The sequence below is a fragment of the Sebastes umbrosus genome, chromosome 23 (assembly GCF_015220745.1).
Source record: "Sebastes umbrosus isolate fSebUmb1 chromosome 23, fSebUmb1.pri, whole genome shotgun sequence".
Taxonomy (NCBI): Eukaryota; Metazoa; Chordata; class Actinopteri; order Perciformes; family Sebastidae; genus Sebastes; species Sebastes umbrosus.
In genome coordinates, this window is record NC_051291.1 from 657598 (window position 1) to 685547 (window position 27950).

At 43.7% G+C, this 27950-nt stretch overlaps 1 protein-coding gene across 1 annotated transcript in view; it reads left to right on the top strand.

Annotated features, from left to right (window-relative positions):
• Positions 1-27950, top strand: part of large1 (LARGE xylosyl- and glucuronyltransferase 1) — a 66049-nt gene that overhangs the window by 35775 nt on the left and 2324 nt on the right. Inside the window, exons 4-13 of the mRNA XM_037760764.1 lie at positions 658-740; positions 5044-5167; positions 5269-5440; positions 15802-15906; positions 18327-18439; positions 19630-19755; positions 21514-21669; positions 25605-25768; positions 26179-26457; positions 26555-26701. Coding sequence (XP_037616692.1) covers positions 658-740; positions 5044-5167; positions 5269-5440; positions 15802-15906; positions 18327-18439; positions 19630-19755; positions 21514-21669; positions 25605-25768; positions 26179-26457; positions 26555-26701 — 1469 coding nt within the window. The remainder of the gene's footprint in view (positions 1-657; positions 741-5043; positions 5168-5268; positions 5441-15801; positions 15907-18326; positions 18440-19629; positions 19756-21513; positions 21670-25604; positions 25769-26178; positions 26458-26554; positions 26702-27950) is intronic.

Consider the following 27950-nt stretch of genomic DNA (forward strand, 5'->3'; position numbering starts at 1 on the left):
ATCACATGCAGTTTGGGTCAAGTCATAGTCAAGTCAGCACACTGACACACTGACAGCTGTTGTTGCCTGTTGGGCTGCAGTTTGCCATGTTATGATTGGAGCATATTGTTTTATGCTAAATGCAGTACCTGTGAGGGTTTCTGGATCAATATCTGTCATTGTTTTGTGTTATTAATTGATTTACAATAATAAATATATACATACATTTGCATAAAGCAGCATATTTGTCCACTCCCATGTTGATAAGAGGTTTAAATACTTGAGAAATCTCCCTTTAAGGTTCATTTTGAACGGATAAAAAAATGTGCGATTCATTTGTGATTAATCACGATTAACTATGGACAATCACACAATTAATTGTGATTACATATTTTAATTGATTGACAGCCCTAGTCACAATTAATTCAGTAGACTTAAGAGGTACTACTCAATCTGGGAAAACAGTTGAACATAAACCATAAGCAGTTGACTCTGTATTACTATAGCAGTGTTCCCATGATACTTTAATATAAGGTAATGAATGTTCCACTCTATGATTTGCTGTAAACAGTGAAACTTTGTGCTTTATATCTACTAATGACAAATGAATGTCTCTCTTTTCTCACCTGTTTCAGTCTAACTCCTTATAATCCTTCACTCTTGTCATCCTCTCCACAGACCATCCACGTGGCCATCGTATGTGCAGGTTACAACGCCAGTCGAGACGTGGTGACGCTGGTTAAATCCGTCCTCTTCCACAGGTACAACGATGCACTTTCATTCTTCTCTTCTCACACTTGACTTTGTCTTTTGAGGTTCATCTCAGTCTTCTGTTGTCTACGTTATGCATATACAACCACGTACATTGACTATTTGAAAGATGGCACCTTGATTTAGTCAACCAAATGAACGGTGCCTCTTTAGTGGATGTTCTGAACCATTTCCTTATTTAATGGAAGAGTCTCATCTCTGCCATTGGTTTCAGCACTTCAACATGAAATAACACCGAGACAAAGGAACTCGGAGCTAAAGAGAAACCCTGTTAGATCTCCCGTTAGACATGAAGCATGAAAAGACTGACGTATACGAGCACTTAACTGTTAAATAGTGTGAAACTTCACCTTCTGTAAACATGTATAATGATGTATAATGTTTATTTGGCGTCGGAGCTGGAGGATCCATCAGTAATCAGTCCGTGTGCATTCAACATCACAGCTTCTAACGACACTACTTCTTAATTAGCTCCAGAGTTGCAGGTGAATTAATCATAAGTGAAATGATAATTCCATTTCATACTGTGAGAAACTCCTGCTGGTAAACACACCTTCAGACTCCGTCATTTATTCTCTATTTGTTTTCATGACCAGAGATACTTAAGAGGCACAGTCTATTTCTATTGTTTGACTAAAAGGAACCTGTCAGGTTAGAAATATTCTCTCCGATAGCACCACGGGGGTTTAACCACTGGTGTGTTTATTCATACAAATGCAAATGTTTGTTGTGCTTAAGTGAGGGAGTGGTTTCTAATGAGAATCATATCCAAAGGAGCAGCCTATCAGCTGAGCTCATTCTCCTCGATGATGTCAGATGTCCATTTAAAGAATATATTTGCTTAGAAATCATGTAGACGCACCGTAAAACATCAGATAGGTCCGCCCTGTGTCATTCTTACACTATTGTTTGACAGAACTAACACTAAAGCCCGCTTCAGACTCCACGATATCAGCCCGATTATCGCCCGACACGGCCGTCGTAGGGGATCGGCAACGATAAATGGGTGTAGTGTGCGATAATCGATCCTCTTATCTGGTGTAGTGTGTCATAGTATACGACCACCGACGCCGCGTCTGGGACGCCCCGCGACACTACGAGGAAAAGTCTAGCCTGTCAGAAGTTTTCGTCTTGACGCGCCTAGTGAGACATCTCAAACGACGTGTTCCTTGACCAATCAGGTGCTCTCTCCAGCGCGCAGTTGCAGTCAGGTCACTTGGTAATAAACAAACATGAAGAAAAGGAGGAGGGATGGCGAGGACAACAAAACTGAGTGAAGTATGGACAGCCCGTCCCGTTCTCTCTGTGCCGCCCAGGAGAGCATCCACAACCCTTTTCTCTTTCTTTTCTTTTTCTTTTGTCAACACCAGACCGTCAGCATCACACACAACGCTTCTATCGCCATGATCGACAGTTGCTTCGACCACCTCCACGATGACGTCTGAACTCGCGCACGATCGTGGAATACGACGTGCCGTGATCGGTCGTGGTCATACATGTAGTCTTGCCGGTCACCCGACCGAGACACTGTAAGAGTTGATGGCGCTGAGATCGTTAGATCTGACATGGTGACCATCGTCAAAGAATAAAATATACTGGAGTCTGATCCCGGCATCAGACGAGATGGTTGTTATTTCCATTCATATCACATATCACGTTGTCTTAGAACAACAAGGCATGGAGCCGCTAAGCCATACAACGAAGTAAAGGAAGTGAAGCACCAACAGCTTCAAAAGTTTCAAAAGGTCAATGTCAGAGTGAAGGGGATGATGAGGTACGGGGGAACTGTGCAGGACAGTCAGATTAAAGACAGACCTCAGCATCACTGTCCTCCTCACATTAGGTTTTGATGTAAAGCAGTCTAAAGAGTATGACGCCTACCGAGATAATGACTCATACAGCAGGGTACAGTGTACAGATCGATCAGATGACATTTGGACAGAAATGGTGGGGTTAATGTTGACTCACTGAGAGGTCAGCCTGTTGGACTGTCCTCTGACAGTGTGGGACATTCTGGTGAATGACTGTCGATGGGACATTGATCGTCAAACACCGCCTGACCCGGCTGTATTTCTCCATTATATATATTTTTTGATTTGTGATGGAATATTGAACATGCTATAAATTCCCTGTGAAACCAGATTTAAATGATAGATGCCGTAGTTACTGTACTATACCGCCGGTTCATTTCCAGCAGCCATATGTTGTTTAGCCGACTGTAAATCAAATATTTGCCACCGGTTCGTCTCTTGCCTCGGTGATGGAGAGCCCCGTAGAATCGCTCCCACCTGAAAGATGGCCTCTTTCTGCTGTATTCAGTCAGACAGCGGGGGCCTCTCATCATTCTGATCTGTCCGACAGCAGCTAGATTATCGGAGACTGTCCTCACCAGAAAACCACCGTACCAGGCGTCTGTTTAAAGCTTTAAACGACCTACAGTATGTATTTATTCCTCTGGTGGCCGTACCAAAGATAACTTGTTCTGACTAAAGTTAGGACTCATTTTTGAGACGGTATTGTGGGTCTTCTTGGAAGGCAACATGTTGATATTTGGAGGAGTGGATGGTCACGTGTTCTGCGCTCTATAATTGGACAACGGTGTCACGTGTTCATGAATTATTCATGTTGGTGTTGAATGTGACCAATCAAAGAGCGGACACATCAGCCGCTGTCTATTCCATCCCCGCTCCAAAGTCTCAAAAGTCAACTTGACGAGCGAGCGAGTTGAGCAGTTGCGAGCGCGTCGAGAGGGTCGAGCAAGCGCTCGTGCTGCATTTGTGCACACGGAGCAGAAATGCGTCCTTGCAAGGATGCTTTTCCGTTCGCGGATACTGTTCTGTGCGGGTTTTGATACTAATTAAACGCCATAAACAAGAGACCATGTTGCGATGGGATCACACCATTTGTCAGTCTGAAACTGGAACACAACCTCAGCAGCCGGTACCCTGACTTTGGGTACTGGAATCAGTAGTGAGAAAGAAAAAGTAGGATCGATCGGTTCATGACTTTTCTCTTTACATAGAGGTGAATGCTTTCTCCTCTCTGAGCAGATGGGAACATAATGAATCTGTTTCTGTGTCTGACTCTGAACATCTTTACAGGAACAACATAACAATATTGCATTATGAAGATTACATGATCACAGCTCTGATCATCAGGATGCACACGACATGTTTGCTTCCTTATCGGCATAATCCCGAGCATCCGATGAAAGGCGTGTTGCTGTATGTCCAGAGGATGTGACAGCTTGTATGGAACCACAGTTCCGATACATCCTGACAGCTCCCAGCCCTCGGTGCTTATTGAGCAAGTGCAGCTGACACATTCATTCCCAAAGTCATTCAGCATAAGACACCCGAGGGTGCTCACATCCTCAGCTCAGTGTCACTGCCTCTTGACCTGATTTGGAGGTCCTGAATACCTATTTTGCACAAGCCCCCTCTTCTGAGTGTGCGAGCTGTGAGATACAGAGCGTGCATGCTTCTCTGGATGAAGCTTCGGGGCGTCATGTATGATGAATCACCTCCTTCACTGTGCTGTGTCTGCTTTACCAGCTCCAGGCCTGCCTGCAGACACTCATTCCCAGACTAAACAATCTTAAGCTCCAATTACTTGCTTGTTCTGGAGCTTTCAATCATACGGCAGGGTCTTCATGAGCAGATGGAAGTGTAGCTGTAGAGGGTTTTGTTTCTTCTTGAAAGACTGGAATATGTGTGTGTTCATCGTACTCGGTATATTAAAAGGGCACTCCACCAATTAAAAAAAAAACATACTTTGAGAAATGTAAATGTTCTTCTCCAAGACCCCAAAAGAAGCTTTTCAATTGTTAAATATTATCTGAGCACAAGCAGCTGTAGATGTCTCGCAGCCGACGTCACACGTTCGTTTGATGTTTTGGTCGCCGCCATATTGGGTTCCAGGTTCAAGCCCACTCTCTAACTTGCCCGAGCCTTCTAGTGTATGCTGTGCAGTGGGATGTGACAACAACAAAGGACACCCGAATATTTATTCATTTATTTAACAGCGATCACACCCACCAGTTTACATCAATATGGTGTAAACATGCCAGATTTAGCCAAAAGGCAGAATTTGTATCTCCAGTCCCTGGGCAGGTCGATGTTTCCAGTTAATCCAGACATCGTTCCGCCCTACTTCACAGGATTTTTCCCAATTTGAGGAATAGACAGTGGCCCGTTTAGTGTAGTTGTAGCTGGTAAAGAACTCAGGATGCTGCTGTGAACGAGCTTATTCATGTTTGGGTGTGTGTGTGTGTGTGTGTGTGTGTGTCCACAGGCGGAACCCACTACATTTCCATTTCATCACAGACTCCATTGCTCAGCAGATCCTGTCCTCTCTGTTCCATACCTGGATGGTCCCTGCCGTCAGGGTGGACTTCTACGATGCAGACGAGTTGAAGGTAATGAACCCGACTCATCTTCTCCTCTCTAGCTCCCAGCTTCAACTACATATCAGTTTAACAGCAAATGATCCCAACCCTGCTTTGGTGTGCTGTTTCAGTCTGAGGTGTCATGGATCCCCAACAAACATTACTCGGGGATCTATGGCCTGATGAAGCTGGTGCTGACTAAGACGCTGCCGTCCGACCTGCAGAGAGTCATCGTCCTGGACACTGACATCACGTTTGCCACCGACATCGCTGAACTCTGGGCTGTCTTCCACAAGTTCAAAGGTAATACATGCACACAATACGTGAACGACAGAGTGCAACGCTATAAATGCTTTCTGGGAGAGACTGTCTGAAAATGTGCGCCGTTATGTATATTACATATTTAAATATGACGTGTCTCCCCTCTCTATGACATCTGGCTTTCCTCTCTGCCTCCCAGTGTGGCTGATAGAAACAGCTAACATATTTTGCCTTCCAACACGTCTGACAAACTAGTTTTGATCGAGCATAGCCCGACCCAGCCCCACCCGATTCTGCCATTGGAGAAGGGATATCAGACGCTGTTGGACAATCAGACGAGCACTTCTTTTGAGACCTTGATAGTATGAGAGAGGACGGGCAGGAAGTGTGGAGGCGATAGGACACAAAGTCCTGTGAGTATCCCCGGGAGGTAGGGAAGAGAGGAGAGCGTAAAGATTGAGGAAGGCACGTAGGCAGGAGGAGGGAAAGGAGGTGGTGGTGAGTCACCTCAAAGATTTATGGGTAGTGCTGTCCAATAGTGCAGCGCAGCCAGCAGGGGTTTGGATCAATCTTAATTAGCAGTTGACTCCAATGCAGCACCTCTGCCACCCACTCCCTTTGCTGTACGGCCTGGCTGAACTGTCTAGCCACATTATCTTTTAAGCATTACAACAGTTCAGCAAGACACATTCAATGAGTGTTACTTCTTTAAATGACCTATAAAGATGGTTAGGAGACCTGATACAGAGCCACGATTTAGCCAGCACAGCTCTTAATTTATCTTTATCAAGCTCATATAACATGAGGGATGATGACATGTTCATTGTGTATTGATAACGTGTCATCAAGGAGTTTACATAGTAACCACATATGGTATACTGGTATTTCAACAACGGTTTAGCACTGAGAGATAATGGTTCACCGTGTTCACCAGAAGAGTCCATATGAACGCCCCCCTCTAATGGATTGGATCGGGCCATCGTAGCTGTATCGGCAGCAGATTCTGCCACCATTTACTCCCACATGATCACAAACATTTGGCTTCATGAAAGTACTCTTATGCTAAACATTTCCGTTGCGCTCCTGTCGACTCTGGTCTCTCTACTGCTGCCGTCAGCTCCCTGTAAATGAGGGTGAATTTATAGCGTTGCGATGCTAACAGCCATTAACAGCGGCGGTTGAGTTAGTGGGATGTGTTGTGTGTTTCTGAGGTTCTCTGACAGTCAAATATTGAAGTCTTCTCCAGTCCTGCAGTCAGCAGCTTCTCTTGATCTTTCCTGCTCAGGTAATAGTGCGGCAGCCTCCTGCTGGGAGCTTCTCTCACTCCTCCTCACTTCTTTCTTCTCTCTTCCGTGTAACAAAATTACTTCCTCACCTTCTCTTCATCCTTTGTCTCCATCATCACACTCTCAAACTTTCATGTTTTGATTATATTCACTCTTTTAAACAGACTAGAATTGTTGCTAAAATTATCCAGCATGACGTACGCTTTATTAACGCTTCTCAATTTAATAAGATTAATAACTCTGTTGCTGTTACCTATCTTCTTCCATACCTGACATTACAATAGATTGTTCTTGTGTATATAATAATGTTATTTCTCACATGGTTAATTCAGTAAAATGTACATTTACTCAGCACTAATTCTGTGTACATGAGTGAGTCACTCACCACTTCTCGTTCACTGATATATTCTATTACATGTGCCATGTTTCGAGCGTAGTTTAGTTGCCCGTCAGTGAAACTCAACCCGTGCTGCAGACATTTTAAATTAAAAGCCTACTGTGAAGAAGATGGATTATGCTATTTGAGAAGACCTTTAATGTGACAGTTTCATCGACGGTAGCTTAAGAGCAATAAAAACAGCACAATACAGGCGACTGGAAATAACCGGTGAATCTAAACAGTGTCTGTTTTACAAAGAGAATAAAAGCAGCAGAGTGGTGACTGTTGTTCCACTGATGACATTAGTGCTGTGGAAATGTGCCTGATATTGACTTTATCAAGACAACAGGCAAACATGGAGGAAGTGTTGAGTTTGCATTTACAGCAAATGAACACCGGATTATAGCGAAGGTAATATATAGCAATACATCGATGTAGTAGATGAATCGTTACACCCTTACGCTACTGCTCCTGCTCTATGAGCCCGATGGATGCGGAAGATCACCAGATGATCCGGGCACTTTATCACTCGGCAGTCGATCCATTTTAAATGTTTTCTAAATCTCCGTATGATTGTTTTGGATGTTGATCATTCTGACATGCGTGTACTGGTTGCCATTATTCCGTGGATGTTAAATGTGGTCTTACAGAGCTCTGCATGCAGGGTATGTTAGTCCAATCCAGTGAAATCGTTGGCAGAATGGACCCCGTATTTCACAGCCGGTTAGGTCACATTGTCAATTAATTGCTGTCTATTTTAAGGATAATTTTCCCCGGTTGCCTACAGGCCTTTTCTTCTCTCAGCTCTCCTGTGTTCTCCGCATGACTGACGGCTGACTTAGGAAGGTGAAATGTTGAAGCCACTTCTCCTCCCACGCCGCTGATTGTATGTTCTTGCTGATGGGCTGCGGGGCCACTCAGAGATGGTGACGTCCACCATTTATCCATCCATTGTCAGAAATCACTGGTGCCTGCCTGGAATTTATTAGAATTAACCCCCCCAACTCTAATCAGCAGATACCCTGAGGTTAGGTGTGGAGCCCCGGGGAAATTAATGCTCCACTCAAGACCTCATATTTCATTTTAGCCTCACTCCCATTTACCGTGTCCTCCAGGGGGTACAATCCATGACTCTCGCCACTTTGGCAAATTTGAGGCCTGCGAGGGTGTGTACCGAGGAGGAGAGGGCAGGGAGGTGGAGGTCAGGTGTGATGTGGATGTGGGGAGGAGATTGAACAGTGTTGTGCATTTGAACTCATTCATTCTTAAACATCTCTCAGGGGTCGTGTATTAGTACTTTACATGTGTTCACTTGCATTACAATGCATATTCAATAACCCCCCCCACCTTGCACTGTGAGCTGTAGAAGACATTGCAAAGTCTTTAAAATGCTACGCTGAATTAAGAATGGTGTCGGGTACGACTTTCTCTGGACTCCATTTAACAGAAATATTTATTTATTTATTATTTATTAGCTTCTCCTAGCTCAGGGGTCAGAAACCTTTACTATCAAAAGAGCCATTTTAGGCAAGTGAGGGCTGAAGTGCAAATGTACGACAGAGTATCAGGGCCACATTGAGGGAAAAAAATCTGAGATTTCCAGAATAAAGTCATAATGTTACGAGAATAAAGTCGTAATATTGCGAGAATAAAGTCATAACTCTACGAGAAAAAAGTCGCAATATTGCGAGAATAAAGTCGTAATATTACGAGAATAAAGTCATAACTTTACGAGAAAAAAGTCGTAATATTGCGAGAATAAAGTCATAACTTTACGAGAAAAAAGTCGTAATATTGCGAGAATAAAGTCGTAACTTTACGAGAAAAAAGTCGTAATATTGCGAGAATAAAGTCGTAATATTACGAGAATAAAGTCATAACTTTACGAGAATAAAGTCGTAATATTACGAGAATAAAGTCATAACTTTACGAGAAAAAAAGTGGTAATATTAGAAAGGAGAAAGAAAGGGTTCACTTAAACGGATATTGTTTGTTTTTTTAGTTGTGTCTTTCTTTTAGGTGGCTAAAATAAGTTTTTCTGCCGTCCACAGCACTGTATTACTTTGCTCTGGTGTCGGTGCTCCTGTCTGCTTCTCCTCGCTGGGGGCACGCCGACCGCCATCTACTGTAAATAATACGCCTACTATGGATAAGAACCTCGTACAACCCCACTTCAAAAAACACCTGGACTATCCCTTTAAGTGCCTTACACAAGGTTCACCTCAGCTGTGTTATGAATGAGGGGCAAACACTTCGCTTCAACTTCCCCCATCAATGAGACATCTTAGCAAACCTCATCCAGGTACAGGCTGTGAGATTGAAAGTTGCTTGCCTGCTGCAAGAGGGAATAAGAAGGTGATGAACACAGCTAAAGAAAACAGTCTCTCACAATCAGATGCACTTTGACTTTTGAAAGAAACAAAAAAATAAATTAAAAAACTCCTCATGTTGCTAAATAGCTTCTAGTAGTGTCTGAGAGGGCCGTGTGCAGAGACGCCTTTATATCAGGAGGAAGCGAATGTTTGAACCAAACAAGACTCATGAATAAGATTTATCATTCATACACAGGATCTGCATCTCTCTCTCTCTCTCTCTCTCTTTCTCTCTCTCTCTCTCTCTCTACTCTGACACACTAATTCATACATTTAACCAACATGAACATGGGAGTGCTTTCAATGCATGCACGCTTGTGTTAAATGAGGTAGTTTTCTTTCCCAGGAACACTCCATAGAGTTTAGATGTAGAGAGCTATAGCTGCACTATAACCAGTGTACACATATTTCCTCTCATCCACCCCATTCTGTTCATCGGTGTTATATAAACCACGGGGCAGGAATGCTACTACACCTGCTGTCTTTGTGAATTTGCTGAGGGGTGACCTACTTTCAGCCTCCACTCAACACCACAGCATCAACCAAAGCAACATGCAAACATGAAGCACTTAAAGACGCTCAGTGGATTTACAGGCCGGTGGAAGTGAGGCGTTAAAGAGCACATTTACATGTGCTTTTGCTGCTCTGTGAGACAGAGTCAATAATGCAGTGGTGGGTGATGCCGATGAGGTCCTAAAGATACTAGAGTAGGTAGCAACAGACGGGTACAGTAGTTTAAACTACTTTAAATACGGTCCCGTCCTCCTGGAGCTCATGCAGTCAGGCTTCATATGTAGACGATTATTAAAGGGGAACTCCTCCTATTTTACATTTCAGATCAGTTGACTTGGCAGTTGTATAATGTCGTCTTTGGAGCTGGAGGAGCTTCTGTTCATGCTAATGAAATAACCACGATGAGGAGGTGATTGGACGATGTCAGTGTTTACTAAAAGATGCCCTTGGTTGCATTATGGGAAGTGAAGGATACAGAGTTTTGGGGCTTGACCAAAGTTATTCATTTCCTTAAAAATGGAAATGAATAACTGTTTGTTGTTTACATTTTCACTTTTATTTATCATAGTTGTAGGTCTATGGTACGACGGTACGACGGAGTATTAGGGCCACGTCAGGGCCAATGAGGGGGAGGCGGTTTCGATCACGATGGGAGGGGTCCGAAGCGGTTCCCATGTGAATGTGCACAGATTTTGCTCTGCTGTGTAGAGTTCGCGGAGCTGGACTTCTGGCGGTAACCGGCCAGTCGAATAAAAGGGGGCGGGCATTGCATAAATAGAAAGAGGCGGAAGAAGGAAAGAAGAGCGATGGAGGAGTTGATAATGCCGGTGTACCCGGAGTTGTACAACACGGTGCTAGCTACTGAGGACAACCAGAAGAAAATTCTTTGATTACTGACATGATGCCAAGCTGGAGAAAGCCTTTTTGACGTTCATCGAAGACTGCCTGTCATCGCAGCCTTGGAACGTAGCGGCAACAGCTGCTTTTTAAAAACGCTTTGCTTTTTTGGGGGAACGCTCTTGCAGGTGGGCGGTTGTTAGGGCGGTTGTTCGGGCGGTTGTTAGGGCGGTTGCCACGCGGCGGTGTGAAAGCAGCTTAAAGTAAACAAAGCAGCTTTTAATGCATCTCTGGTTGTTTTCAGGTCGTCAAATCTGCGCTACGCTCAACGTAGCACCCCCACAAGGTTCAGCTCTCTTCATAGGAAAACAGCAGCTCAAACTGGTGCTAACTGGTCGTGCATCTGATCATGTATAGAGAGGAAGAATGTCAAACTCTTATCTGAAATCAGTAGCTGCATCAGCATGTTGTGGATAATTGAATTTGTCTCTCTGGGCAGTGACAGTTCAGTTCTGCTGCTGCTTTTCACAACCAAGTCTCACCTAAATGAAAGGCTGTCAGCCGTTTCTGTTCTTCTGGTGTGATCACACAGTTAACTATCACCCTTTAAGAGCTGAGGACACGTTGACAACGGCGTCAAAGAAACCCATTTTACCAGCAGTCACTGTTTTATCTTTGTTATGTACCCCAATAGTCAGTGTTGGTGTGAGAGACAACGGCAGTGGAGGCAGAGAGAGTTACAAGCAGGCAAAAGGGGAAGCAGAACCTTATCAGTGAACAGGGACTTGGCTTCATATCATTTTGATTGACATAAGCAATAATTGCCCATCGCTGGTGTGATGAAGTCTTTCCACAAAACTGGTGAGCTGGAACGAGAGCCATACACTGACACCGGGACTGTAGCCCATCGAGCATCCTGCAGCCTGGGACTGTAGCCCATTGAGCATCCTGCAGCCTGGGACTGTAACCCACCGAGCATCCTGCAGCCTGGGACTGTAACCCACCGAGCATCCTGCAGCTTGGGACTGTAGCCCATCGAGCATCCTGCAGCCTGGGACTGTAGCCCATCGAGCATCCTGCAGCCTGGGACTGTAACCCATCGAGCATCCTGCAGCCTGGGACTGTAGCCCATCGAGCATCCTGCAGCCTGGGACTGTAACCCACCGAGCATCCTGCAGCTTGGGACTGTAACCCATCGAGCATCCTGCAGCCTGGGACTGTAGCCCATCGAGCATCCTGCAGCCTGGGACTGTAACCCACCGAGCATCCTGCAGCTTGGGACTGTAACCCATCGAGCATCCTGCAGCTTGGGACTGTAACCCATCGAGCATCCTGCAGCCTGGGACTGTAACCCACCGAGCATCCTGCAGCCTGGGACTGTAGCCCATCGAGCATCCTGCAGCCTGGGACTGTAGCCCATCGAGCATCCTGCAGCCTGGGACTGTAGCCCATCGAGCATCCTGCGGCCTCTAAAATGTTATTCCTTCATTTAACGCAGAGATTTCAAAAGAGGCAGATAAAAACATCCCAACATGTCCGTCCCAGATTCTCAAAGTCCAAGGTGATGTCTTTAAATGTCTCGTTTTGTCCAAAAACCCAAGACATTAATTTTAACATGATATAAAACCGAGAAAAGCAGGACATTTCCATATTCGAGAGGCTGAGAACAGCATTTTCTGCATGAAAAAAATACTTTAACGATTAATTGATTATCAAAATAGTTGGCAATTATTTTTCTGTCGATCGACTAATCAAATAGTCAATCAGTGTATAGTTAATCTTTGCAGCTCCATTTAAAGGACTGGTTTGGTTTGTAATTGGATTCGTTCATCCCAGTTCCAGACCTTGTCCAGACCGTGTCGGTGACTTAGAAGAGCAAACGTTGAACAGATCTCTCACTTGTTCATTGGTTGGATGTGTCTCCTGGTTGTTAATCAGAGCTCTGTGTGAGGGTGCAGTAGGAGGATGAAGAGAGTGTGTTGGGCCTGCTGACCTTGGCATTCATCTTTACTTGTATCAGCACCGCTGACTCAGCAGGAAAAAAACTCCCACTGATCTCCGTGTACCTCTCCACAGCTAATTTAAGAACCGCTCCCTCGCCTCGCCTCCTCAGCCGCCCGCATGCTGGAGAATAGATTTTGGATGGTTTGCTGTGTGAGGACTTTGCTTAGTGGGACATGCATACATTACGTAGTGTTATGTCCAACTCTGTAATAGCTGTATAGCAGGTATTGGCTTTATTCCTTCAGGAGCTCACAGGCCAGATAGCCGGTCGCTAAATCACCAGATCAATAGCAGCTGAGCAGCGTAATGTGAAGATGCTAAAAGCTGCTGCAGTGGCTGACAGCTCGGGGTTAGATATAGAGAACAGTGTGAAGAAGCACCTTGTTTTGATGGGCTCTTTTCTTTAACATATTCCAAACCAGAGCCGCTCGTTCTTTTTCTTCTTTTTGTTGAAACGGAGTAGAGCTGTATTGATTGTGTTCCCTTTTTCTTGCCTGTCATGGCTCTCTGACTCGGAAACCGATGGTTGAGGGTTCACGGTCCGCTGCTCCTCAGCTGTTTTTATCACTGTGGATGTTTTAGATTGTTTTAAAGAGAGGTAGGCCTGGTGAGCTTAACCTCTTGTCAGTCTGAACTCTCTTAGAGGGACAGGGGATGTTCAGAGGTAGACATCACATAGAGGTGGTGGACATCATCTGAAAGCTGAGAACCTGAAGATTCATTTGAGGTGCTGCTCAACGCTGTGTGTCAAGTTGTTCTAGACCAGGGGTCGGAAACCTTTACTATCTAAAGAGACATTTTAGGCAAAAACAAAAAAGAAATCTGTCTGGAGCCGCAAAACATGTGATCACTGTGATGAAGGTAACACAGTTTATAGTCTAAGTATATAGTATATCAGTCTAATGCAGTGAGGGCCAAAGAGACAATGTACTACGGAGTATTAGGGCCACATTGAGGGAAAAAACATCTGAGATTTACAGAATAAAGTCAGAATATTACGAGAAAAAAAGTCATAACTTTAGGAGAATAAAGTCATAACTTAACGAAAACAAAAGTCGTAATATTACGAGAATAAAGTCGTAACTTAACAAGAAAAAACGTCGTAATATTACGAGAATAAAGTCAGAGCTGCTTAATGTGGCCCGGGAAAGGGAAGTTTGTGTTCCCCCCCTGCTGGAGCTGTTGCCCCGGCAACCCGACCCAGATAAGAGGGTGAAGATGAGGATGAGATGAGAGTATGCAATGTACAGGGAGAAAAAAATGTAAATGTAAAAAAAAAAAATGCCTGTGATTCTGCATAGTGTTTAAATACAGTTTTTTTATTTTCAATTCCAACATGATTACATTGTCATTAACTGTAATTAATCACACAGGTTTATGGCTTGATTGCAATCAGACTTGTTTAACCTTGATGAAGGTGTGGAGTAGAAACAGAAGGGATTTGCAGTAGTAATGTTCTTCCCACCTCTGCTGACAACACATTAAGCTAACAGACACTTGTTTTAGTAGTAGAATCACCCGTGAAGTTTTGTCCCGGTAAAAAGAGCGTGGTTTTGTTTCTGAGCTCTAATTGTGGCGCTCAGTCGTCACCTTGATGGCAGATCTTTGTTCTTTGTGTTGCAGCCTTTCTAAAGGGGCCTGCCTGCTCCAATAAGCTCTCATTAATCTTCCTTACAGCCTTCATTAAAGCTGCCACCGCTACACTCCGGGCTCCTATCTCCTCCTTAATGCCTATCTCCTCGACCTTTATCTCTGCCCAGCGCTCCTTCCGTAATCTCTCGCCCTGAAGCTCCTGTTACACCCCTTCATCTCCTGGATCTCTCCTCTTCATTTCATTCGGCCTCCTCTCCTGTCCTCTTCTTATACCTTCATGGTATTGTTGAGCGTCTCTCACGGCGGCGGCGGCGTGCAGTTACAGTTCTCTCCCGGTTTGTCGTTGACTCAGACGTAAAGCCCACTTTATGAACGGATTATGTTGCCGCCGGCTCAGTATTGAACCAGCTGACCCTGAAGTGTCGGCCACTGATCCCCCTCCAAACCTCTATTTCTGTCTGCACACAGTCCAACGTGTAGGGAAGCCAAGCTGCAGCTCATGACTCAATTATCTCCTTATCTCAAGAGAAAAACCAACGGCAACAAATACTGTTTTTTAATGAGCTTATAATTAGTTTTTAAAGCTGCTAAGAATAAAAGTCGTAATATTACGAGAATAAAGTCATAACTTTACGAGAAAAAGGAAAATAACACGTAAAATTATTTCTTTATAATATTCTGACTTTTTTTCTCGTAATATTCTGAATTTATTGTATTATCTCAAATTATTTTTCCTCAATGTGGCCCTAATACTCCGTCGTGCCATAGACCTACAACAATGATAAATACAAATGAAAACAGTTATTCATTTCCATTTTTACTAATCCCCAGGGAGCCTCTGGAGAGGAGCTGAAGAGACGCAGGTTGCTGACCTCTGCCTTTAACGAAACAAATCATTTTTTCCTTTATTTGTATGTGCTGGCCGCGCCCCCACATTACGACGCTACGTTATCCAGTCGCATTCTGCTCTCTTCTCTTTCTCTCAACGCAGACATGACTCTTAGACCATAATATAGTTCTCAAAATGCTCACATTCAATGTTAAGCAACAAGTCCACAGCCTTTTCTGGGTGTTAGAGTGGGAAAAAAACCAAGTATAAAACCAGCAGCTGATGTGAGAGCCGACCGGCCACAAGAAGTCAATTAAAAATGTTTCATGATAAAATAACTCCTGGGATTCCTGGAACAGCACATATTCAAGATATGCAACAGTGAAAGAAAAAGTAGTTTTCTGAAAATCACCACATTACTCCAGCCGAAACCCCCAGGACACCAAACATAAGTCCAAAATAATAAATACAAGAAAGTGGATAATTAAAACAAACTCTCCGGTGAACTCTACTTAAATAAATGACAGCAGCAGTATGTGCTGTAGAGAATATGAAACAGCAGTAATGATGTGGTGTTGGTCTGTGTTCAGGTCAGCAGGTTCTCGGTCTAGTGGAGAACCAGAGTGACTGGTACCTGGGGAACCTGTGGAAGAACCACCGACCCTGGCCGGCTCTGGGCAGAGGCTTCAACACTGGTGAGTACAGGAGGACGCTGCGTTATGTTAAAATGTGTTTTCAACTCGGCGGGTCAGAGACGGCCGCTCGGTGTGGTAGGATCGCCGGGACATGGACTTAGTGCTTTCTTTGCTGTCTTTCAATAATTGAATCTGGGATCAATAAAGTACATCTATCTTTCTATGCGGATGGGACGGGGCTCCCGGCACGACTGTCTACCAGGTCGACTGTCTACGACGTCTATACAACCAATGTGTTTGTTAGTTAAGCCGGGCATACAGTACACTTTGAGCCGCACGACTCATTTTAGAGTCGGACTGAATTTCAGGTTCGTCGGGCGTCGTACGGGGGGGAGACCGAGGACCGATTAACTCCTCCCGATCAGCCATCAGATGAATTTCTGACCTGTCAGAACTGTTGGTCGTCCGTCCACAGACTCTCACACAGTTGAAGCAGAGCCGCGAGCCGATGCCCCGACATCAGCTTCTTTTTTCTGCTTTTCTTACAGCGATCAGAGCGGAGCTATCAAGATAACAAAGTACAATAGATCTTACCTCCAATGCTCTCTGCAAAATGGACATCCATACTGTCCACGACTTCCTCGCCACCTCTAGTCCATATAACATAACGCCGGCTGTTTTTATAGACCTTTCAGCAGATATGATGTTACAGATGATGAAGGCAGCTCGTTGTTAGCATTGTGACCCGTACAGACCTCTGCTAACAAACAACCTTTACCTGCCTCGGAGCTTTCAAACTAATCTTTATTGACAGCTGTCAACAGCCAGAACATCCGGTCCTCAGGAGCCGACCAGACCGGTTTTATTTTTTCTATTTTACACGTACAATGTGATCACTCAGGTCGTGGCCGACGATCGGACACGTACAGCGTGATCACATAAACCGTGAGCTTTGGCTTTACATCGTGTACGATCTACTCAGACAGTAGGAGCAGGAAGTACACAACAACAATTCTATAATCGCACAGTGTATGTCCAGCTTTAGCCAGCACGGCCATGTTTCATGCTGTCCAGAAGACGAAGACAAGCATTCGCGCACTACGGGAATATCCGGTCATATCAGTCATATGAGTTTGCAGAATTTATTCGGCAAAGGTGTTTCCGTATCCCGTTTAGCACTTCAACTCTTGTTCGTGCATAAAACCGTTGACGTTTCTATGCGGCTTTTCTAACGCGATAAAAATATGTGAATGGAAACACGGCTGTTGATAGACAGTCGTATCCGTGTTTCCCACTCCTGCTGTGACCATACTGTATATAGTAAAGTTTGTAGTATTGAACTGAGTCAGTTACATGTTGTATTAGGATTGAGCTCTCTCTCTCTCTCTCTCTCTGTGTGTTTAGAACTTGGTGTTGTTATTTAAACCATCCAAGGTCATTTTACATTTACCAGTGAAAGTAAAGCAGCAAGTTTCTCTCCTTGCAAGAATGTAGTGCAGACAACATGCAGACATTCACCCAGGTTGTTAAAAGTTGTATGGTAAAACACTGATTGGATTCTATTACACCGTGTTATTATGTTCCTCTGCCTATATATATATATATTACCTCCATCAAATCCAGCAGGTCTTTTCCTTCAGCTCTCTCTGAGGATAATCCTTCTATTGACTGCAGCCCGAGACAAACATCACGACCTGCTGCAGCATCTCTGTGAATTTCACACCCCTCAGTCACCTGAACATGTCTGTCTCGTAAAGGTTCAGGGTTCTGCTGAACTCAAACGTCCTGTCGGTGTGACTGAATGGCAGATCTCAGAAACAGAAAGGCATATGTTGCATTTACACGGAACAGCGATTTGACAGAAAGCCTCCAGTTCAGCCGCGGCTGGTCGGCTTTGTGGCGGTGGCCGTGGCAACAGATGGAGCACAGCGGGGTGTGAGAGATGGTTCGTTTGTTCCGATTCGCACAAAAAAAAAAAACATTCACCATGTCTCTTCCTCTGAAAACTGGCTGCTTGATTTTTATTCGTAGCAGCCCGGAAGATTTCTTTTATTAGCCGAGGTAGCATGAAGAAGAATAAGAAGATTTTGTTTCTGATTTTTTTTGTTGTGGGAGAAAGTTAGCAGAGAAAAGACGCAGTAGTTTCTAGGATTATTTGTGTTTCCAGGAGGATTTTAAAATGTTTTCTCGATCCAACATCGGCCGGTCTTTAAGCTTTAAGTCTGCAGCTTTATCTCAGAAAACACAAGGGCGTGATTCAGAGCCTCATGATGGGACTTTATCACCTTTATCAGGCAGCTAGATACTAATCACTCTGTTCCTTAAGCTACCGTATCTCTGTCTGCTCGTGTGTGTGTACGTGTGTTTGTGTGTGTGTGTGTGTGTGTGTGTGTGTGTGTGTGTGTGTGTGTGTGTGTGTGTGCGTGTGTTTGTGTGTGTGTGTGTGTGTGTGTGTGTGTGTGTGTGTGTGTGCTTTCCAGGCGTGATTTTGCTTCTCCTGGATCGTCTGCGGAAGCTGAGATGGGAGCAGATGTGGAGGCTGACTGCAGAGAGAGAACTAATGAGCATGCTGTCCACCTCCCTGGCAGACCAGGTAACACACAAACACACACACACACACACACACACACATCCTCACACCAGACATGCACACTAAACAAATTGGCCATTTCTCATGCGCGAATCACAAAACCACCTGCACTGGTTGCGGGAGCCTGTTTGACCATACGTGTTAGATTCTGCTGTTAATATAAACTGTCAATGAGGGAAAACATGCACATTCTCAAAATAGTTTGTGGTGCTGTCAGTAGATCAATTTACTAACAGCAACTCAAACAACAAGATCAAAATGCCAAGCCATCATCATCATTACAATGAAGTAGAAGTTCACAGACATACACTCAAATCTAATTCATCAAGGTTTGGTTTTAAGTACACTTTATTTTTTGCTCCCACTTGAGTGCACGTGTATCCTGAAGGTCATAACATCAGGGCAGACACGGAGACCTTGGCGAAGGGCCTCTCCGTTATCTCCCAGCTATTCAGAGCTCATCTAGAGATGAGAGCTGCGTTTATGAGATTTTAATTAAACCTTCATTAAGTAAAGTCCCGCAAGGTATGCAGTTTGGAGAGTGAACGGGGCTTTGGAAATCGTTTTGAGGGTTCCATCTGCCTTCTGCTGTAAGAGCTCCTCCAGTGGACTGTCAGCCGTCTTTATCGCAGTATTCATTATGTGGCTGTAGAGCTTTATGTCTGCTATTAGGAAGCTGGAATCTGTCACTGTGAGTCTTTTGTCTTCTGAACCCACAAAGATCCCAAAGTCTCTCAGATGTAACCAAAGTCCATTTCATCAAATCAATACCGAAGTTCGTATCTCCGTTATTTATCCAGTCAGGACTGTGAACGTTAGTAACTCTCCTCCTGCTGGTTTAAACACAGGGTTGTTTTTCACAGTGTCGCTTTATCAGGGAGAAATAGAGTGCACCCCCTCAGGTTTAGTAGCGCCACGCTGTTGGGCGCTTTTGTTTCTCTTCACCGTGTCTCCGGTCCCAAACAAACTGAAACATGATACAACATGCGTATGCGTCGTTGTGCAGCGTAACTGTGGGAAAGCATCGATAAGAGGAATCGATAGTCAGAGATTCCTCCGCGTACCACCAGTGGTACGGGTACCATAGTTTGAGAACCACTGCTGTAGATGATGAAACATAAGGCACAGCATAAGGCTCAGTGTGTGTGTGTGTGTGTGTGTGTGTGTGTGTGTGTGTGTGTGTGTGCGTGCAGGACATCTTCAACGCTGTGATCAAACAGAACCCGTTCCTGGTTCACCAGCTGCCCTGCTTCTGGAACGTCCAACTGTCCGACCACACCCGCTCTGAGAAGTGCTACAAAGACGTGTCAGACCTCAAGGTGAGACCCCGCTGTCCCCAACTACGCTCGCACGCACACCTGCATTATTCAGGAGTCTGGAGCCAACCCCCGACTCACAGTGACACCCGTCTGGTTCCACTGCAGGCGGAGTGAAAACTTTATGGAGTTTGTTAACGTTGAGAAAGCGTCATGTCTTTTCTAGGTTTCAGGAGATGTGCAGAGCCGTTAGTAGTCGATGATACGGCATGTATGCGTACAACATACAGTATGTGTGGACATACAGAACTCCAGAGATATTGTTGATTAGTCTTTGTGCCCGTTCATCAGATAACACATTCTTCCAATTTCAGGGCTGCGGTCGAATAGTCTTCTTCTCTCAGGAAGGTTCCTAACGGAGTGAAATGACCCGGAAGTATCTCAGTAGCAGCCGTGATGAGAGCTGTTAGAATCCTCTAAATGCTGAGGAAAGGAGCTTCAATGCTTCCTTTATTATCTCCTTTAGCAGAGGACACACTGGAGCATCCTTTACCAAAGGAAAGGAGCTTCAATGCTTCCTTTACTATCTCCTTTAGCAGAGGATACACTGGAGCATCCTTTACCAAAGGAAAGGAGAGAATAACATTCCTTGCGGCTGCAGCATTTAAAGCGACGCACCATTCGGCCGTTCATAATAACAAACAATATGCTGATCTTGCATATTATTTTCATACACTAATTGGGATTCATGTTTAATATGAGTGGACAGTGAAAACCATTTCCTTTCACTTTATTTTTAATTAATGATTTATTTGGAACATGTAACAAATACCTAATAAGTAAAAAACAAAACAAAAATAACTAATAAAATGAACAGTAAACTATCAATTAACTAATAATCAACATAAATACATATTACAGAAGTATATGGTCCTACCCCTTCTCCATAACTCCAACAATTAACTCAATTATTTATCATATAAACTTTGTTTATTTCAGTTCCAACCTCGGTAATGAGGTGATGTTTTTCACCGGTTGTCCTCGTTAGGTCAGATCATCTTTATTATGTGTTGTTATAAAGTGTTCCAGCAGCAGGAGGAGCTGTGGTATCTCTCTTTCACACACTGCGGGTGAAGCAGCGCTTTTTGTAGTCCGTCTTCAGAACATTGTAGTTTCACCACGGCAGACCAGCCTCGCTAACATCCACCGCCGTCACATCATAATTACAGAGCCTAGTGAAGAGCAGAGCCGGATTCTCTGAACACCACGGTTGTCTTTTCCTGAGTCCTTCTGAATTCTCCTTCTTATCTTTCCTTGACCTCATGACGTTTCATCGAGGTCAAGGAGAAGTGGTTAGGAAAAGATGTTAGGTCGTCATTTTTTTACTTTTCGAACGCAACCCTGCAATTTTCCCAACGAGGAAATGCACCTACAGTATGTTATCTGTGATCAGGCTCCCTGACAGGCACAGTTAGTCTGGCCTTATTACACCTCAAAGCTCCAACACCAAGAATGTCTGTAGGTGTTTGTTCACAGCTTTGTCGGTGCCATAGTTCATTTAATATCAATCAAATGAGCTGATATCAAAATATGAACAGCTATGGATGGATGATCCTTGATGTTGTCAAATTGCCCGAGGAGACATTACACAGGGTGAGAGCAAACCGACAGCCAGACCATGTGATGTACTGTTGTTGGAGACACGTGCACGTTTAATGTCAGCAGAGACCTGGGAAAAGACAAAACCAGGGTGTTTTATGATCTGGTGGAAGGCAATAAAATGATCTGAGCATGACGATATCCAACGGTTCTTCTGCTCAGGTGATCCACTGGAATTCTCCCAAGAAGCTGCGAGTGAAGAACAAGCATGTGGAGTTTTTTCGGAATCTCTATCTGACCTTTCTGGAGTACGACGGCAACCTGCTGCGGCGAGAGCTGTTTGGCTGTCCCAGCGAGGCCGACCACAACAGTGAGAACGTAGGTGGAGCTGCTTCTGTATTTCTGGTTGTGGTGTGACTTTAGTGCTGAATATATATGTATATTTTACTCCTCGGCGTAACGGCACGTCTCACAAGGCACCTCTCCGTATCAGGTTCTCTGGGAAATTCATTTTATTACGGGGCAGCGCCAGCATTTCTTTGCGCCGCGCCTCATAAGCCTTAAGAACATAAAAACTTTGTGGGGAGCATCTGGACGAGCCGACGCACGGCACGGGGGAGAACAAGGGCGCTGTAATTTATCAACACAATGTTCACGTCCTTTCTGTAAAACAATGAGTGAACTCTTCGTCATAACTTTTTTTTTTTTTCTTAACTGTGAACAAATATAATGAATTAAGTATTATTTAACAGATTTCTGAACCTGCTCTTTCAGGGTAAACAATTCCTGAAGAATTAAATGTTCAGACGAAGGCTGTGATATGTGTAAATAATAAAATAATCATTTAACTGGTAATAATAATAACGGTCCAAATGGTGTAAAATTGCAGTTTTAAGTCAAAAACCTTTACATTTTCTTGGGGAGGACCCCCAAACCCAATAAACTAGTATTATTTATTCACTGTGGAGATTCAGAATGTGTCTCTTTATGCTGTTGTATAATATGCAGGAGCATCCTGACTGGGACGTGAAGGATACCCGACTATAGGCTACAAATAACACAGGAAAGCACTTTAACTATTAACACTAAACACACCACCTTAACCCTATAATGTTCAAGTGTGAATATTATTGGAGTATTTCAGGTCTACTGTAGAAGATGCATGGACCAAGTATAATGATAGCAATAAAATCACATCTGATTATGACTGACACAAAATAACATGCTTAAAGAAATAATGAATAAATAGGAAAAAGTCAACAGACCAGTGAAGTGCAGTTGGATTCTGCGGTTGTCTTTTCTCCTCATGAATTCTCCCTCACATCTTTGCTTGACCTCATGACGTTTTCTTTCAAGGTCAAGGAAAAGTGGTTAAGAAAAGACATTAGGACGTCATTTTTTGACTTTACGACGTGCAGCGCCCAAAGTCAGGCTTGGCTTGATGCAGTGAAAAGCCGTCGTGGCGCAAGCTGTTGGCAATAACGTGTTTCAGAGCGCAGTGGTGCCGAAATAAGAAATACTCAAGCAGGAGCAGAAATAAATAAAAACTGATGAATATTAGTTTACGCCAGAGATTCCCTCGCCAAGTTCACACAAGAGGGGCAAATTATTCAGTTTTCTTTCCTGGGAGTTAAAGGTAAAATCAGAAGTTTAACATAAAGATGTTGTTGCAGTGTACTCACTATTTTACTGTTTTCACTCTTTTAAAGTCACCAGAATGCAGGAAACAAAGACTGCGTTCCAAATCGCTTACTTTTTCTTTTTACTTTTAGTACATACTGCAGCTGTGTAGTGTTGCATGCAGTATGCATATCATTGTGCCTTTTGTACGAACTGTGCGTTCCAATACCCATACTACCGTACTATTTAGGATGCCAGAAAAAGATTTAGTATGTCCCAATACATAATATGTCAAATGCAGTATGCCAAAAATACCAGTAAGTAAAAAGAAAAAGTATGCGATTTGGAACACAGCAAAAGTCTCTGAAACGCACATTTCTCCATGACCCTCTGCTTTGGTTTTGAAATCTTCCCTGTCTTCAAGGTTTCAAAGTCAGCAAGTATGATTAGGGAGGATGTTGACACAATATCTTTGAATAGAGAGTGACCAAAGTGTGCAGCGTTACCTTCATTACACAGTGTATCTCGTCGAGACGACAAGGACACACAAAACACATGAGTTCCTAGAGAGAGAGCAGGGAGGTGGTGGGGTGCAGCCAGCAGGAGGCTATGACAGCAGGCTCAGCCTTCCAGTGTGGAAACACTTTGAGTGAAGACGTTGTTGAACCACATGTTGTATAATCTGGTTCGTTTGAAGCTTACAGAGGTCTGGACACACCCCGTCAGAGCCCGGTGTACTCTATAGACTCAGTGTTGCTGTTTTATCATTCAGCCAGGTGATGCTTCACCTCCTCAGCTTCCAACCTGCTGAAGGTCACTGAGGTCAGGAGTTACAGGATCAGCCACTATGGGGCCGTGTTATTTCAGTGTCAGCTCTGTGGTCAGTTAATCACATTATAATTTCCCATCATGCTATGCAAGAGCCTTTTTTTTTTTGCCAACGCTCAATTCCAATGTGTCCTTAACTCAGGAAATAGTTTGCTCACTCAATTTTTCAGAGTTTGAGCAGCGATTTAAATCCCATTAAAGTGATGATTAGACTAATGAAGTCACTGAGGGATTGGCTGCACATTGCAGACTGGGCTCCTTCAGGGCCACGGTGCCACTGCAGCCCAGTCACTCTCTGCAGCTCCGCTAATAACACTGTTCAAAGCAGAGCCACACACACACACACACACACACACACACACACACACACACACACACACACAGAGTTGTCTACTGACAGCCCTCCAGCCACGTCTCTCTGCCGTCCCCCCCGAAGCTAAATGATTGTGCTTTGTTGAGCTTCGGTGATTCCGGTGTGAACGAGTTCCAGAGACCTGAGGACAGAATGCTGACGTCCATTCATACTTTGGTTGATGTGTTGCTCTATTAACACGTCACTTTCACAGTATGCACACGCTGTGCAGAAGGCTCCTGGTTTGTGCTCAGCAAATCCTGTATCACTGTTTGTGTGTGACAAAAGAAAATGAATGAGCACTAATCAGGGAGAATTAATTAGAAAACTACATTTTATTTGCATTAAATTGTAACAACAGCTCGGTGCTAAATGGATTTATGTAGAATTAGAGACCCGGGTCTGTGGTACACCTTAATCCATGCTGCTCCAGCATAACCACCCCAAAGATTCAGTATACATGTAGACGTATATATATATATATGTGTGTAGACGTGGACACAGAAGTTCTCCAGTGAAAAACAGTTATTTTGTTCAAATGCATTTTGTTCAAATGCTTAAGTAACATGCAGGTTCATATTTAACTAACAAAGAGCTCTGGGGCCCTATTTAAACGATCTCTTAAACATTTTAATCCAGTTTTAGTCACCGAAAAGTCATTCGATTTTAGTCCAAATTTAGTTCTGAATTTTGTCAGCTAATTTATTTTATTTATTTAATCTTGGTCCTGTTTATTCATCAGATTATATTGAACATTTCTGTCATTTTAGTCAAACTTATCTGATGAAAAACACAGGTTGAATGATTAAGTCAGTGTTGTTGTGTCGTCGGTGCCGTCTCGTCATCGTCTTGTCTCAGTGGTGGAAAACAAAAGGTCGTTGACGAACATGTTTTGTCATCGTTTTCGTTAACGAAATTAACGCTGCAACTAAGCTACGCTTTCTGTACTCCAACACAACAAGCTCTGATAACACGGGCACTCCTCTTTCCAACTCTCCAACTCTCACTCACGTTTCCACCATCTTCGTCTTCAGGCAACAAGTCACATGACACAATAACAAACAGACCGGATCAAGAGAAAGGCAAGAAAAAGGTTTTATATCTCTGTGGGGTCCTTTCCGTAAAGTTGTCAAGTACGTAGGTTACAGCGCTCTCCCTCGATACTGGACCAACTGCAAACATATTGTCAGTTAGACACGTGGGGAAACAGGGTCCAGGTTCACCCAGACAAACATGATAATTACCCTACCGGGGTAGAGAGGGTCGTCCTTTAATCCCAGGCTCCGCGGTTCGATCCCTGGCCCCTCCTGAACTCCTGAGGCATATAAATGCCACAGTTTGTTATGTTGAAGTGATTAACGATCTGTCTGTTTTGATCATGGTGCAGAAGGTAGATTTCCAGACCGAAAGTCACCGGCGATCCGCAAACCGTGACGCAGCATCACCTTCAGTGGTTGACCTTCTTGTCCGTAACATGTCTTACTGTTGATGTCCCCCTCCTCTCTGCCCGCAGCTTCAGAAGACTCTGTCAGAACTGGACGAAGACGATCCTTGCTACGAGTTTCGACGGGAGCGATTCACCGTCCACCGAACGCACCTCTACTTCCTCCACTATGAGTATGAGCCCAGCTCTGATAACACTGACGTCACTCTAGTCGCCCAGCTCTCTATGGACAGGTACTGTTCCACACCCACAGTCACACAGCTCAGTCTGCTACAAACGTAGTCTGTTATAATTATGTTAACACTCAACTGCACGTAAATGGAGAACTTTCTGAGAGAGAGAGGTGTGCCTAGGTGTGAAAGAGGACACTCCAGGGTTCGTGCACGGGCAGGCAGGCAGGTAAGCAGGTAGCCCGTCCAATCATTTGACTAGTTACCCTCAAGTCAGCATCAGGAAAAACAAAATTTAGCCCTGTTTTAATATTGTCAGTATGTTTTTTTCTTCTGCTCAGCAATATACAGTATCATGGTTTGTGTGTGTCAGAAACATTACTTGCGTTAGACTGTCTTGTTTTAATAAGGTGGCTCTGTGGAGGGAAATATTATATATATGTTTGTGATGTCACCCATCCTGCCCTCTGTAGGCTCCAGATGTTGGAGGCCATTTGTAAGCACTGGGAGGGCCCCATCAGCCTGGCCCTGTACCTGTCCGACGCCGAGGCCCAGCAGTTCCTGCGCTACGCTCAGGGCTCCGAGGTGCTGATGAGCCGCGGGAATGTCGGCTACCACATCGTCTACAAAGAGGGACAGTTCTACCCGGTCAACCTGCTGCGTAATGTGGCCATGCGGCACGTCAACACACCTTACATGTTCCTGTCAGACATCGACTTCCTGCCCATGTACGGCCTGTATGAGTACCTCAGGTAAGAGGAGAGACAGAATCCGACAATTTCTTATTACATGTTTATGAGAACATGCTCGCTGTGAATGTAATCCAATCTTATCCGTGTGTGTTTGTAGGAAGTCAGTGGTGCAGCTGGACATGGCCAACGCCAAGAAAGCTCTGGTGGTTCCAGCCTTTGAGACACTGCGATATCGTCTGTCTTACCCAAAGTCCAAGGCTGAGCTGCTCTCTCAGCTGGACATGGGCACACTCTTCACCTTCAGGTAAAACACGTCTGTTTCTAAAGAATCTTCAGGTTTTCGTTACAGCAGCTCTTTTCAGAGGGAGACCTCTCTGTGGTAGAAGTTGTGTAAATCAGTGATATTGATTCATCTATTTTTTCATTCATTAACTCAGACTTTACCTAATCCATAGGAGCACACCGCAAGAGGCTCATTACGCTGAGCTAGCAATGGATAAAACACAAACATCTCATGAAATTAAGAAAAGATAATAAGCAATCAAAATGATGAACGGTCACATTAGGATGTACAGTTCAACTGTTGGAATGCTACTGAAATCGTTATTATGAAAAATAAGCAAATACATAAACAATGTCATATGGACATTTTATATAATGTTAAAAAATGTAATGATAAAAAAGTCATAGTATAGTATGTCGGAAATTTTATGAAAACAATTCATAGTATAGTATGCCGAAACGTTTATGTAAAAAAGTCATAGTATAGTATGTCGAAAAAATTTAAAAAGTCATAGTATAGTATGTCGAAAAATGTTTTATGATAAAAAAGTCATAGTATAGTATGTCGAAAAAATTTAAAAAGTCATAGTATAGTATGTCGAAAAATTTCATGAAAAAAAGTCATAATATAGTATGTTGAAAAATTTCATGTAAAAAAGTCATAATATAGTATGTCGAAAAAATTTTAAAAGTCATAATATAGTATGTCGAAAAATTTCATGTAAAAAAGTCATAATATAGTATGTCGAAAAAATTTTAAAAGTCATAATATAGTATGTTGAAAAATTTCATGATAAAAAAGTCATGAAAAAAAGTCATAGTATAGTATGTCGAAAAATTTCATGATAAAAAAGTCATGAAAAAAAGTCACAGTATAGTGTGTCGAAAAATTTCATGAAAAAAAGTCATAGTATAGTATGTCGAAAAATTTCATGAAAAAAGTCATAGTATAGTATGTCGAAAAAAGTCATAGCATTCCTTCATTAAGCGCAGAGATTTCAAAGTGGCAGATAAAATTTCTGAGTGGCAGACAAAATAAATAAATAAATAACTTCCAGAGGAAGTGAAAAAAGTTAATTTCAGACCCTGCCTGCTCCGTCATCCGGTGGGACTCGTCCTTCTCAGAACTCTGCAGGTCGGACTCCCACCGGGCAGCAGAGACTTCAACACTGCAGCATCATTATCCTCATTACCAGGGACAACAAGGCAGCATTCGGTACATGAAAGCTGGCCACCGGAAACCGGGACTTTCTGCCCCGTCAGCGCCTTGC